This window comes from Drosophila arizonae, chromosome 2 (genome assembly GCF_054131065.1).
Source record: "Drosophila arizonae isolate 15081-1271.41 chromosome 2, UAZ_ARI_1.0, whole genome shotgun sequence".
NCBI lineage: Eukaryota > Metazoa > Arthropoda > Insecta > Diptera > Drosophilidae > Drosophila > Drosophila arizonae.
The window spans coordinates 8,499,029-8,513,509 of record NC_142922.1 but is presented as its reverse complement, the minus strand read 5'-3'; the positions used below and the strand labels follow the sequence as shown (position 1 = coordinate 8,513,509).

Below are 14,481 nucleotides of genomic sequence, written 5' to 3'. Positions count from 1 at the left end.
CTATCGATTCAGCGCTTGCAATGACCCGCAGCGCGCAGCCTCCCACTTGCCTTATCAGAGCATCAGCATGATGTTGTTGTTGTTGTTGTTGTTGTTGTTGCTGATGTTGTCACAGTTGTTCGCTGCAGTTGCGTTAATGTTGCGCGCATTGTTTTTTGGGATTTGTAGCTAGTTGAAAACAAGATCTGCTGCTGCGATAGCCAGAGTTGCCGACAGCCAAAGCAGCAGCAGACCCTTGTGCATGGCCCACGGCCACCTCCCTGACCGGAGACAGTTCTATGAGCGCGCTGGGCTGTGCGTTGATGGACATGAAATTGCAATTTATTTTACGAAATCAGCGTCAGAATCGAGTCGCCAGTCGCTCATGGGACATGCGTCAGGGTCTGGTTCTGATGCTGGCTCTGCCTCTGCCTCTGTCTCTGGTTCTGCTTCTGCTTCTGACTACGGCTTCAGTCATTTGGGCTTGATTTGAATAAATTGAATGTCATTTGTATTTGGAATTCTTTCAGCTGGTCGCCACGTCTGTCTGTGACTCTCTGATTTTCCCTGTTGACTGCTTATCTTATCGTTGTCGTAATTAGTTAAGCTGACTTGTGCTTTATGTGTGGGCAGGCACTGAGCTGGAGCTAAGGCTGTAGCTGTAGCTGTAGCTGGACCTGGGAGACGTTTCGACAATTTAATGTGTCATTTGTATTTTGCGTCTCCAGATGAGAGCAGGAAATGCTGGCAGCATCGGCAGTTTCAGCAGCACCAGCTGCTCCAGTCCCAAATGTAATATCAAAATTTTCAATTTATTTGCTGATTTATTTGAATTCCATTTGAGTTCCTATTTTGATTGCATCTCATCCGGGCAGCTCCGCTCGGCCAAGCTCTGCTTTGCTTGGCCAGCGAAATTAAAACTTATCATTTGCACTTCATCTGCATTGCCTTTTTGCTGAAAAGGCCAACAAGGGAATATAATAGCAAACAGAGCAAAAAATACCAAAATGAAATGGGAAACTCTGAAGGCCAGACCAACACAATCCAATATCCTGGACTCTATAAATCCACTTCAGAGCCCGCGGAGCTGGACCACGCTGTCGTCGGGCCGTTGGCAATAGTTTTGATTATGGCTGAAATTGTCGCCTAAAATGCTTAACGTTAAATTATGCCGCCATAAATACTTACCGAGTCCGAGTCCGAGTCCGAGACCGAGACCGTGACCAAAACAAAGAGGACCAGCAAAATATTCATTCTAAATAAACAACAGAGGACAGTGCACAGAGGCAGAGGCAGAGGCAGCAGCAGTAGCAGAGGCAGCGGCAGAGACAGCGGCAGAGAAGCCATAAACCAAACGCCAGCCGGACTGTGGGCAGGCAAATTAATGCGCACTGGCCAGGAGGCGAGAGTCCTGCCAACTCAACTCAACGACCCGAATCCCGCCCTAAAAGCAATTTTACGAACTTAATAAATTTTCTATATCTCTTCATGCAAACACACACACACTCACACACACACAGGCATGTTTTGACAAGCCACACACAATTGGATCTATGATATGAATTCTGTATGCATGTAAATACAAATATATATGTGCTGGTATATGCACTGGTGTATGTGTGTGTCGTGTGTGTGTTTTGTCTATTTATTCGTCTGCCTATGTGTGTGTGGACTGTATAAATGGTCACATTTAATGGCTTTAGTCAAAACAGACAATTTCTCATTATTTTCGCTAAACAGGTCGTCACGTGGTTGTTGTTGCTTTTGTCTCGCTGTCGCTGCACAGTGGAGCAAAGTGAGTGTACTGCTGATAGATTTACGGCTAAATATTTCTTCACTCTTAAGTTGAAGCCAATGCGAAGCACTAATTGAATGACTATGCCAATCTGTCTGTCTGTCTGTCTGGCATTTCACTTGCAAAATGCCTATTGATTATTTTTCCTGGCGCATCTGTGGCACACAAATTGCAATTGCTGCTGCATAAATAAAAGCAGAGGTATCTGTGTGCGCTGGCAAATGGGTCAAGTTACTTGAAAGCCACACGCTTCATTAGCATGGATCGAGCTGCTGTCAAACGAGCCACTGTTGGCTTTTGGGCAGTTTATTTTTTAGCAAATAAACAATTTGCATTTTCAACTTGAACCGAGAGCCATCAAAAGCAGCAGAAGCAGCAGCAGCAGCAGCTACGATAGTCGCTTATCGCAGCAGCAGCAGGACGAGGAGCAGCAGGATAAATTGCTGACCGAAAACCCATCAAACGCTTGTTGACTGACAGATGAATGGTGACAGGCCATCGAGCGATGATAATAACGGGTGTAATTACAAAGCTGTGCCACAGCCCCGCCTACTATTTGCGCCGCACTTGTCGCACAGCGCGTGTCGGTGTCAATTAAGTTGTACACTTCAAGAAATATTTACATACATTAAATCAAGTTGTTATTTATGTATGAGGATGTAGATGCATATGATAAGAAAACATGTGGGGAAATGTAATAGAAATAAAATATATACACAGCCATATGTTGTATGGCTAGTGATGTATACCAAGCATGCGGGTATTCATGACTACGCAATACACGCCTCGATTGATTTACATTTTACAAATTTATATTACGTTAAATATCAAATAAAGTCTGTTGAATATATGTATGCATATATATATACATATATATAGGTTTCATTATCAGAATGTGTATCGAATTTTATTGGTTATAAATATTGTGGAATAAAAAATAGAAATTTGTGATTTATCCAAAATAATTATATTAATAAAATAATAAAAAAATTTCGCATAATTTTTTTTTATAATTAACTCGAGTTAAATCATGAAAAAAATTTATAATAAAATGAACAAAACTTAATAATTTAATGACAATTATTTTGTTTAATTATTTATATATATTTTTTGTAAAATTAATTTTTTATAATTAACTCGAGTTAAATCATGAAAATAATTTATAATAAAATGAACATAATTTAATAACTATTATTTTCTGAATTATTTATATATATTTGCCTTACAACAAACATATTCTGTAGCTCGACTATTTCTCCAAGTGTATGTGTCTATTTATGTTGCCTGAATTGTGTGCTGTTTGTGCTATTTGAAATCATTCGCTTTATATGCCAAATATTAACATTTACAGGCCCGCCCGGAGAGCGAGGTGAGCCCGGCCAGATGGGACCCATCGGACCGGCCGGACCGCCGGGCGAGAAAGGACCACGCGGCAAGCGGGGCAAGCGGGTGAGTGTTACAGCAAACCGAATAACCAATGCGAAAACTCGCTTTGCAGTCAATTTTAATTAGAAAACAGCGTCGACTGCAAATTAAGTGCGAGCGTTAAAAAAAAAGCAGAGAAAGATAATAATAGAAAATCGTAATGAAGAAAATTTATGAAAATGTAAATTGAAGTGTAAGTCTCTGTAAAAATGCGTGGAAGCGTAACGCTCATTTGCATACTCGTTGAATTAATCTGTAAATATTTTGTAAACACGTCGGAGAGTTACGCAACCTGTATATATGAATATATATATATATATATATGTGTATATATATTTGCGGCGCATCCGCATCCTTTTGGCATGGCCGGGCACGCAGCGCCACCTGGCGGCTACCTTGCATGCTTAATATGTACATAGCTAAATATACGGCTAGATCTATGAGAGATATATGTATGCATCCTTGACTCTGTGATATGAGCATGTTGTCCTATGCCCCATTCCCCTCAAGGAGCCACTCGCTCCACGCCCCACTAAAACCCATTACAGTTCCAGACATAGATGAAATGCGTTTGATTAGCCCCTCAAGTATCTGCCAGATACGCACGCTAAATAGGTGATTGCGTCTCGGTGCCTCGCGGCGCCCCAAACTATGTCGCCGCACTTTGACGCCTCGTCGAAATTGTCAAAAATGCGTCGGCTCTTAAGTCAGCTGGTTAATTTATACGCCTCGGCGAGTATCCAGCGCATTTATCTAGGCATTTGTGCCGTGCGTGTATGGGTACGTTCTCTGGAATGTCAACAGTGCAAAGATACTTAACATTTTTATTGGCACTTGGTGAGTCCGGGCGGCAGCTGTTGCCGCCCCGTGACGTGCTGATGGATGCACGGAGAGCATCAACGGACTCTCATATTTTGCAAAACACTGCTGCTGTATATAAATACACACGATGGATAACAGCCAGCTGAGGATTGAGTGTGCGAGCGAGAGAGACGGAGAGGTAGACGAAAGGGAAGCTGGAAGCTGGCATGAATATGTATCTAGAACGTGTTTGTGTACGTTATGAAAAATGCATAAGCGCCGCTGGCAAAGGAAAACCGGCGGGGGGAGCGATAGCATTTGCTGCTTCTGCTTTAACCACTCCACGAGCATATTTGCGCGTTTTGCCAATTTTCCTAAAAATAGTCTGATTATTGTATAACACATACACACGCACACATATATATACTTAACACACACACATAGAGTGCGGCGCTGAGTGGCAAATTCATATAACACGCCTTTGGCCAACTGCTGTTGGCCCAGTCATTGGCATGGCCATTGCTGTTGCTTTTACTGTTATTGTGGCTGTCGCTGTTGCTGCTGTTGTTGTTGTTGTTGTTGTTGCTATTGTTGTTGTTGTAATAACGCGTAATAACACAACAGCGGCAAAGAGCGTTCAAACAAAGTTCCAATACAAGCAGCAGTCAAAGACCAAAAACAACATCAAGTGGCAGTGGCAACTGGAAACAACGTGCAGCTTGGTTTTTATGACTTCTGCGTCGATTCGCCTTGGATTAATCGAGAGTTGTTCTAGTAGTTGTTGCAGCTGAATGAATTGATTGATATAATAAAGATTCAAGCTAATATACCTACATTCTCATCAGATTTGAGCTGAGAAGTGAAATATCAGAGATGATATTCTTTGCGAATTCCAATAATTTTGATCATTGATCAGCAAATCGAAATTAGTTAGTGAGTGTCTAAATTTAGTATTCAGTCAGCTATTCAGATTCAGAAAGGCAGTCAGTTATTTAGTCAGTTATTCAGTTCGCCATTCAGTCAGTCTTTCAGTCAGTCATTCAATCAGTCATTAACTCAGTCATTCCTTCCGTCAGTTATTCAGGCGGTCATTCTCTTAGTCATCCAGCTCTCTCTGTCATCCAGCCTGTCACTCATTCAGTCATTCATCCAGTCAGTCATTCATTGGATCTATCTCACATACCAACCATAACTCAATTTGATTTTTCTGGCTTTTCTAGTTTCTCCTGCATAACTTTCGTGGCTCCCCTCGTTGTTAGCTTCAGTTGCGTTTAATGCATGCCGCGCCTCCTGCCACAATATTTTCAATGCTATGCGCACTCGTGCCATGGTGCTCGAATGTGCCGATTACATCGCCCGGCTCTCTGCTATTGCTGTTGTTGCTGCTGTTGCTGCTGTTGCCCGCATTGGCCGTGCCCCGCGCCTACGCGGCAGCAACGTGATGTCAAAACAAATGAAAGTCATGAGAAACGGCAGGCAGTCGCAGCTCCCTGGCTGCCTTCAGCAAACAAACAAAACTTTTGGCAACAAACAAAAGTTTGGCTCCTTCCGCGTGCCGCCGCCCCCCGCGAGCCGCACAGATTCTCGGCTCAGGCCGTGCCACACCGAGGCAGTGTTCAGCATAAAAAATTATTTGCAACAATTGCCATCATCTTCGATGAACGCTAGGCTGGGTCCCAGCTCCTCCGACTCCTACTCTGACTCTGGCTATGGCTATGGCTCTGGCTATGACTCCGACTCTGGCGCTGGCTTTAGCTTTGGCTCTAGCGAAACGTGACGGCTCCCGGCAGCTACGACAAGGCGGGGCGTCGATTTTTCAATTCGGCTATCAGCGGCTTTGATTTTCCGAGGAAAACCTTTCCAAGCCGTAACCCAGGCATTTCAATGAATGAAAATGGGAATGGGAATGCGAATGTGAATGTCTCTGATGATGATGCGAAACGTTGAGAAATGATGCGCCTCGTGTGCCACATTTCGACTTTAACACATTCGCTTAGCAGCCAAATAGGAAAATTGTGTACAAGTTTTTCTTCTTTTGCTTTGCGTTTTCTTTTTCTTTTCTTTTAAATTTGGCGCGTTGCTTGCATTAAAAACTCTTGTAATTAGTTCAGCAAGTCGTAAAAAATGCTCAAATTGTTTTGGAAAACATTTATCCGTCTAGCGCTATAGAGCCACACCCCCCATGGCTTTGCATCTGGCAATAAGTCTATAGCCGTACAATGGCAACGATTTCGACTCGTTTTATATGCGTACTCTAACCGAGGGTATCTTAGCTCTAGCCAGGCGTTAGCAACAAGAAACTTCCCAGACTGCCCATGCAGTGGAAGGGTATTGGGTCTTCGGCATGGTTAGCCGAGCTACGGCTTGATTATTGCCTTTTTTCTTGCCGCGTCTGTCGCGTCGGCTACGGCCATAAAAAACGCAATTGTAGGCATTATAAATTTGACATGTTATTTTCGTCGCCTCGTCAGAATAAAATGTTCGCATGAGAATGTTGCGTCATTTGCTTGCTGGGCCGCAAGGCGGGAAGGCGAGAAGGCGGGAGAGGGCGACGTTGGCTTAGCATATATGAAATAAGCATATGAGCAGGAGGCGGGGCAACAGGGCCGGGTGCCCAAATGAGCTGCGATGTGATGGAATTATGCTCTGAGCAAACCTGAGCATTGCGACAGACATGTGCCCGTTGACATATAAGAAAACTCATTTATGGATCTGCGGATGAGTTATTGATGTGTAAATTCAAATTAAATGCCATTCGAAGCGAAACAGAGATAAAAGTATTTCGGAACTCAAGAAATTTAACAAGCATCTATTTTACTATCATATACATAATTTGTTTAGGTTTGTTCATTGCTTATGAGAATAAATTATATATGTTTATTGCTTTGTCTATAAAAATAATTGCCCAACTTGATGTAGTCTGCCAATCTGATATAGTATGGTGAATATGCCTAGAAAACTAAATAATTTTTATATAAATTTACAAATACTAAAGTCTGTTTCTGTTGGCATTTCGTTCTGTTTTGATAAATAGAAAATAATGTATATGTTTTTTTTATCACCAGGAAATCTTAATGGGAAACGATATTGTTTTATCATATTTGACAGTTCGATTGATTGTAAATTGAAAGATTCATCTTAAACAATGCATCACCGCAAAGCTGGCTAATCAATTGGCTTTATTGCCTTATGTCGAGGCAATTGCAAATGGACTCTTCGGAATGAATTCAGCTGTGTGTTTGCGTATTTGGGCGCTGGCAAATCTAATATACAATTTACGATCGGGCAACATATTAAAAATTTAAATTAATTTCAAACTTTTTGACGAGTTTCGCTGCGAGCAGTGAGCGCAGCGACGGGGCGTATAATGAATATCCAATGACTGTCCAACTGCGACAGTGGGCGGTGGTCGGTAGGCGGTAGGCGGGCGGCAGATGCCGAGAGCTTTGCCATTTATTATGCGCTCTGTTGTCGCTTTGGCTTTAGCTGTTTTAGATTTGCGTTGCCATTTTTTTAATAAAGTTGAAACAATATTTCACACAAACACACACACACACACGCACACTCACACACATATTTATTCTTAAACGGTGTTTCATAGGCAGCTTCTGCCTCGAGCGCTGCGTCAAAAACTGTTCTTGAAGCATTTATGTCAAATTTATGTTAATATATTTTACAATCGTCGCTCCACCCAGGCCCATGCCCATGTCCATGTCACATCAGCGTGTGTGTGTGTGCGTTGTCTTTGAGAGTCTCAAAATCTGCATAAATTTTCTAGCTGCTCTAGCTGGCATTTCTTATCAGCAGCATTGGGCAAGTTTCTTGTTGGCGTCGCATGTGTCTTGGGTAAATAGAGTCATAAAAATTGCCGCTGACGCTCAAACAAAAACAAGAACAGAAACCTGAAGAGACATGAGAAAAAAACAAAGCAAAATGGGAAGCAAACTTGCTGATACACGCTACAACAACAGCGAGCAGCTCCGGCTCAGTTGCCTGGGTAACATGAGCCGTGTCCTTTGGCCCTAGAGCTGCTGCTGGCCAGAAAGTCGCTCGCATGTGGCACACCGCTGACGACTCGAAGGCGACACTTTGCCACACACGCACACATAAACACACACACACACACACACATACATATATATGCACTGTCACACTTGTGCTTGCAAATCAAAGCCTTAAAGTTGCTTACGTGAAAAATCTAAACGATTCTGCGTGCGTCTTTGTTGCTGTGTGTTGAGCCTTTGTTTGTATGTGCGCGCGCGCCTGTGTGTGTGTGTGTGTGTTGTTATATCTTCATGTCTGCCACTCAAAGGGTTTACATTCGTCGTCCTCTGGCGTCTTTTCGCCGGCAATTCGTTTCGGGTGTTGGCTAAACGACGCAATAAGCTTAGCACTTTCAGCCAGCCAGCCCAACTGAATCACTGACTGAATTTTCATTGCTTCTGCTCGACTTGAGTTGAGTTGGGTTTTCGGTTTGGGTATGGCAATGGGTATGGGTATGGGTATGGGTATGGGTTTATAGCTCGATTTGATAAGCCTCCGCAATGCTGTGTCAACTGCTATGTTGCTTATCGGGCATGCGAGTCTGTGTGTGTGTGTGTGTCTGTGACGTCATTGTTCATTGAAAATTGCGCAGCATGCAAATTTTGCAAAGTTTTTCCCTTCTTTTCTATTTGCGCAATTTTCCATTTTGCCACTATGGCAATTATTTGTGGTCAGTGCTCATATGTCTAGCCATATTGAATATGAAGCCCAACGAAGTCGGTCAAGCATGCCATTCAAGGCACAGCAGGAGTGCGGGTGTGTGTGTCTGTGTGTGTGTGCGTGTGGCATGTAATGTTGCCCCTGGGGTGTGCGTAACTTTTATTTTATGGCCACTGATGATGAGGGCGCTGTGGGAGCAACAAAAACGATTGAATAAAGAAATCCAGGCGCACGCAACGCCTCGTATGTATGCTGGTAAATAAAAATCTCAAGTTAGCGACACCAAATGAGCGGCTCTACCCACACACACACACATCAGCACGCACGACACGCACACCTACACAAAAAAGTCCTGGAAATTTATAGGCACGCGTTTGCCATTGATGTGGGGCTGTTTTCCATTGGGGCCTGCAGCCAGCCAACTGGCGTAATGTTACGTTACGCTATTCTGGCATATAGTACATAGATACACCCCCGCTGCTGGCGAATGATTGCGACTGCGAAAAGGCGAAATCTTTAGCAACGATTTCCCTAAATACTGCCAAATTTCCGGCATATTACAATATCAGGACAACAACAACAACAACAATATCGAATAGCGGTAACAATGTTTGCAAGCGGCAAAATGAAATCACGCGAAATTTTTACATTGCGTCTTGACTTTTGCCTTGCGGCTGACTGCATAGTACAATGGGCGGCATTGGCCGAAAATTGTGTAAAAAGTGATCTTAAGTGAAAATTGAATAATATTAATAATACTATATATAATACTAAAGTTTACTATATATTTTAAATATATACAAAACTACATATAGTACAGTAAATATGCAATCCATCCTCAAGCTGCCAATCAAATCATTTTGTCTGGAATTGATTTTCAGAATTTAAACAATTTTTAAAGTAAATGTTTAAATTTTTATATAAATGAAATTTTTACAAAATATAAATGTGAAAATATACATTTAAGTATACATATATGAAAAATGTTCTAATTGAATTCTATTTTATTATTATTATTTTTTATTTTTTGAATTTTTTTTTATTTATTTATTTTTTTTTTCTCTTTTATTTATATAATGAAGTGCAGAATTTGTACATCCATTCTAAATTCTATAAAGCACAAACATATTTTATTCACCATCTATATCACTTCAATCTTATTTCTTTCGAGTAAAACTATGTATAGATTAAATGATTTTAAATTTATTTTCCAAGTTCAATGTGAATTCCTTTATATATATTTAAAGTTTGAGTTTTTAAAAATTGTTTTAAGACGATTTGAAGCTGCTTTGGCAAATGAAAAACGAAAAAAAAAAGGAAACAGTAATCGATAGTTGAAGTTGCTTTCACAGAGCCTTAAAGCTCACAACATAAATATTCTTGTTATTTGGCTTTTGGGTCCATTGTCGATGCGAAGCGGAACATATTACGCGTTTAATGTGGCCGCGCACTTGCCAAGAACTTCCCTGGCATTGTGTGATTCTTGTAAACTTTTGTGAAGAGCGAAAGATGTGGAACGTATTACATGGCTGGGCCAACTCCGGACGCGTGATGGTGGGGCGGTAGCAGCAGGGAGCAGGAGTTGGAGTTCTGTGTGTGAGCCGGAAACGAGCTACAAAACTTTCACCTCGGGCGGTGTTCAGCTGTTGTTGTTGTTGCTGCTGCTGCTTTAGCTGCGGTTGCCGTGGCTGTAAAAAGTATGAAATTTCTAAAGGAAACTGCCATAAAAAAAAAGAAGAAAAAAAAAAACAGAAATGGGAAAAATATGCGCGCACGCACACACAAACTGACAGATGGCATGGACATCGCACTGGCGGCTGCGGCATATGGCTGTACTTGAGCACGAACGTGGGCGTTGGCCACGCCCCGCTGCGGTAGTCAGTGTCGCAGGAAAAGGTCGCGCGGTCGAGATCAAAATGATTTTCAATTTAACGCATTTACGTGCGGCCATTTGTCTGCCTTTGCCTACGAAATTTCAATGAAATTCCCGTTGCGTAACGGGAATATCCACTCCCATAACCCACTACAGTTGACCGGTGTCCGGCGATGGCAATTACTTTGCAATTACAACAAATTCGCGTGTATTTTCTTATCGGCCGGCGCCTGAAAGTATGCAGGGAAAGAAAACACTCGGCTTCAGTTGAAAGTTGAAATTGAAAAGCGTTTGGGCAAATAAAAAGCAAATTTGCGAATAATTTACAGAAATGCCTCTCAGCATGTGAACGCATTAAATTTATGTATGAGTGTGGGTGTGTGTGAGTGGGTGAGTGGGTGAGCGGGTGAGCGGGTGTGTGTGTGGGTGTGCTATGTTTGCTGAATACATTGGAAATTAAAATCAACTCGAGGCGCTCGCACAAATATTGATACATTCTAATGGATTTCACATACAAGCAAACACACACACGCACACACACAGTCATAGAAAGATCGAGCGAAAGAGGCTGGCGAAAAAGCAGAGAAGAAGTTTTTATCGTAGTTAGGCAGCTGCGCCATCAGAATCGTCCTTGCGAATGGCTAACAAACATTTGCCCAAATTCACTTGGCTTCGTATCTTTTATTTATGTTATTTATCGCAGCTGCCGCTGCCGTTGCCGTTGCCGTCGGCTCCTTAAAGCCTTTAAATCCTTGGCCCATACGTTTTCGGCATCTCTGTTTTTATTGCTGGCGTTGATTTGTCGCTGGCATTTGTTTATCGACTCACCGACTGACTGACTGACTGACTGACAGATTGGCTGATGGGCCGATGGGCCAACTGATGGCAAATGTGGTGCCATAAGCCTTCATTATCACCAGTGGCGCACGCAGGGCAAAAGTTAAGCGCGCGCTTTAATTTCAAGCGCTTTAATTGCCGAGCAAATGGACGACTAATCACTGAAAGCCCAACAAAGGGCGGAAGCGGAAATTCAGTAGAGCCCCAAGGCAGAGAGTGAGAGAGAGAGAGCTATTCTATACCCCAGAGTCTTTGGCAACATTGTGTATAACTGTAAAACTTGCAACAAAGTGCCAGCTGGGCGTCGACAAACACACACACATACGGAAACACACACGCACACATACATACGTGCGATGCAGATGAGCTGCGCATTATATGAGTATGCATAAAGGGGCAAAAGTTACTCGTGCGCTGGCAACTGCATTTGCGGTAAGCCATGACGGCGTCATGGTCGTTGCTCCTGCCACAGTCGCCTCCTGCTAGCGACCAACTTGCGTTCAAGTTGTTGCTGCTGTTGTTGTTGTTGTTGTTGTTGTTGTCGTCCTTGTTGTTGCTGTTGCTGTTGTCTCCTTTTTCTCGTCGCCATTTCATTTGTTTTTGTGCATTTAAGCGAGCGAACGGCCGCCATTTCGTAGCATCACTTAAGCATATGCTCCATGCGTGTGAGTGTGTGTGTGTGTGTACATGTGTGTGCTAAGCGGTTGCATTGTTATGCAATCTATTGTTGTTGCCTTTTAATATCTGTAAGTACGGCACTTCCTTAGGCAACAAAAAGCATTGCGAAAAAAAAAAAAGAAATTTGCTATAAAATTTAATTATTTTACATGCGCTAACCCAAGAAGATTATCTTGGCGAAGACATTAAAAAGTTTCTAATACAAGTATAAAGAGGGAAATATATATACGTAATACGTATAGAGAGAGAGAGAGAGAGTTGTATATATATTTCCAAGCACTTTAAGCAACAATGTTGCTCAATTTTCTGCAAGCTTTGAATTGCTATTGAATGTTTTCTTTCTTTTTTTTTCTAAGCGCTAGCTCTTACGTGTGTGAACGTTTTCCATTTCCCATTCGCTGTAGCTGTTTATATTGTTGCTGTTCTTTTTTTTATGGGCCTTAACATTTGCGTAATAGACTTTGTAGCTGCCGCTGGGCGTGCTGCGGCTCGAATTCGATTGTCTTAGCGCTTGAGTACTTTTCGCTGCTGCAAATGGGATCTAAATGCAACTAGACGTATGTGTGAGTGTGTGTGTGTGGGTGAGTGATTGTGGGTGGCTGCTGTGGTTGCCCAGATGCACACGCGGCTTTTTTGGCTGTGTCATTGACTTTTTGAATGTGTGAGTGTTCGAAATTGTTGAGAAGCGCCCGAAAACCAATTCATTATCTTTCACTTTGGAACTTACCCTGAATACGCGCACACACATACTCACACACACGCACACAACCACACAATGGCACTCAACCTAGCAAGAGCCAAAGAGCAATGCACAAAACACACACACTCACACACACACAAACGCACACACTCACACAGCGCACTTGAAGCACGTCGCTGCTTGACTTTATTTTCGAAACGCACTACCATGCCACGCCCCTAGCTTCCCCTGCCAGCCGCCCTCGCCGATTTTAAAGGCTTTTTCTATGCCAGCATTGTCTAAGTCAGCGGCTCTGGAGCGAGCTGCGACTCGGCTCCGACTTGCACTTAACACAATTTCGAGGCACACACAAAAGACTTTCACTGCGGCACAGCAGCCACCGAAAGCTCGCACCACCAATACGGCCAGCACACACCCACACCCACACACACACACCAACGAGCCGCCTAACCACCCCAAGGGACGAGAGGAAGTTGATTTTGTTTTTTACTCTATATTATCATGGCAGCGTATTACGCGTCGCTTTTGTTGCGCCATCAAAGCGTGTGTGCGGGTGTGTGGAACGAGCGCGTGCAACGCCTCGGGCGGCGCCACGTGGCATAAATTAATCTTCTCACTAAATTTGCCAACATATCTCTCTTCCATCTCCCCGTTGTTTCCCAAACGCATTTGCATTCCGCCTTTGCTTTGAGCAGCTATTTGGACCCGGCGGCGCCAAGCTGGAGGACGACTATGATGATCCGCCCGTCACACTGTTACGTGGCCCACCCGGACCACCGGGCGCCGCGGGCAAGGACGGCCGCGACGGACGTGATGGCAGCAAGGGTGAGCCCGGAGAGCCAGGTGAGCCGGGCTCCCTGGGTCCACGTGGCCTGGACGGCCTACCAGGTGAGCCGGGCATTGAGGGCCCACCTGGTCTGCCCGGCTACCAAGGTCCGCCCGGCGAGAAGGGCGATCGCGGCGATATTGGTCCACCTGGTCTGATGGGACCCCCTGGCCTGCCCGGACCACCAGGCTATCCAGGCGTCAAGGGCGACAAGGGTGACCGCGGCGATTCGGTAAGTTACAAACAATCGATGGTTGCTATCGATATTTACTAATCGACTACGCTTTAGTACCGCAAAATGAGACGCAGGCAGGACGATGGAATGTCCGATGCCCCACACATGCCGGCAATTGAATATGTGAGTAGCTGCCTCCTCGACTCTGTAAAGGGAAATCCTTAACATGCATATTTTCCACAGCTTTACGGACCACCTGGTCCACCCGGCCCCATGGGCCCGCCCGGACACACTGGACCACAGGGCGAGCGCGGCCTGGACGGACGCAAGGGTGATCCTGTAAGTACATATAGTGCCTATGTGTAACGGTAATATCTAATATATGTCATCCACGGCACAGGGCGAGAAGGGACACAAGGGCGATCAAGGACCCATGGGCTTACCCGTAAGTATTCTGCATTGCCTTTCGAAGTCCAGCTCTTATGTTTGTCCGTTCATTTTTAGGGCCCAATGGGCATGCGTGGTGAATCGGGACCCTCCGGTCCAGCAGGCAAGGCTGGCCTTCCGGTAAGTGACAGTTTAATGAATCCTCTGACATGAGCTCTTTTCATTGGCGTACTAAAAATTTCATGTTTGGCTTTTATGTTGTTACAAAATTTGTTGTTGATCATCTTGGTTTGGTAATTTT

At 43.8% G+C, this 14,481-nt stretch overlaps 1 protein-coding gene across 17 annotated transcripts in view; it reads left to right on the top strand.

Annotated features, from left to right (window-relative positions):
• The window catches only part of LOC108621678 (collagen alpha chain CG42342), a 77,074-nt gene that overhangs the window by 56,985 nt on the left and 5,608 nt on the right, over positions 1–14,481 (top strand). For 15 of the 17 annotated variants that reach the window (XM_089463081.1, XM_089463086.1, XM_089463089.1 and 12 more), the window contains 6 exons: positions 3,126–3,223; positions 13,488–13,850; positions 13,908–13,976; positions 14,037–14,132; positions 14,194–14,238; positions 14,298–14,360. In XM_089463081.1, coding sequence (XP_089319207.1) covers positions 3,126–3,223; positions 13,488–13,850; positions 13,908–13,976; positions 14,037–14,132; positions 14,194–14,238; positions 14,298–14,360 — 734 coding nt within the window. The remainder of the gene's footprint in view (positions 1–3,125; positions 3,224–13,487; positions 13,851–13,907; positions 13,977–14,036; positions 14,133–14,193; positions 14,239–14,297; positions 14,361–14,481) is intronic. The other 2 variants (XM_089463095.1, XM_089463094.1) reach the window with 1 other exon arrangement.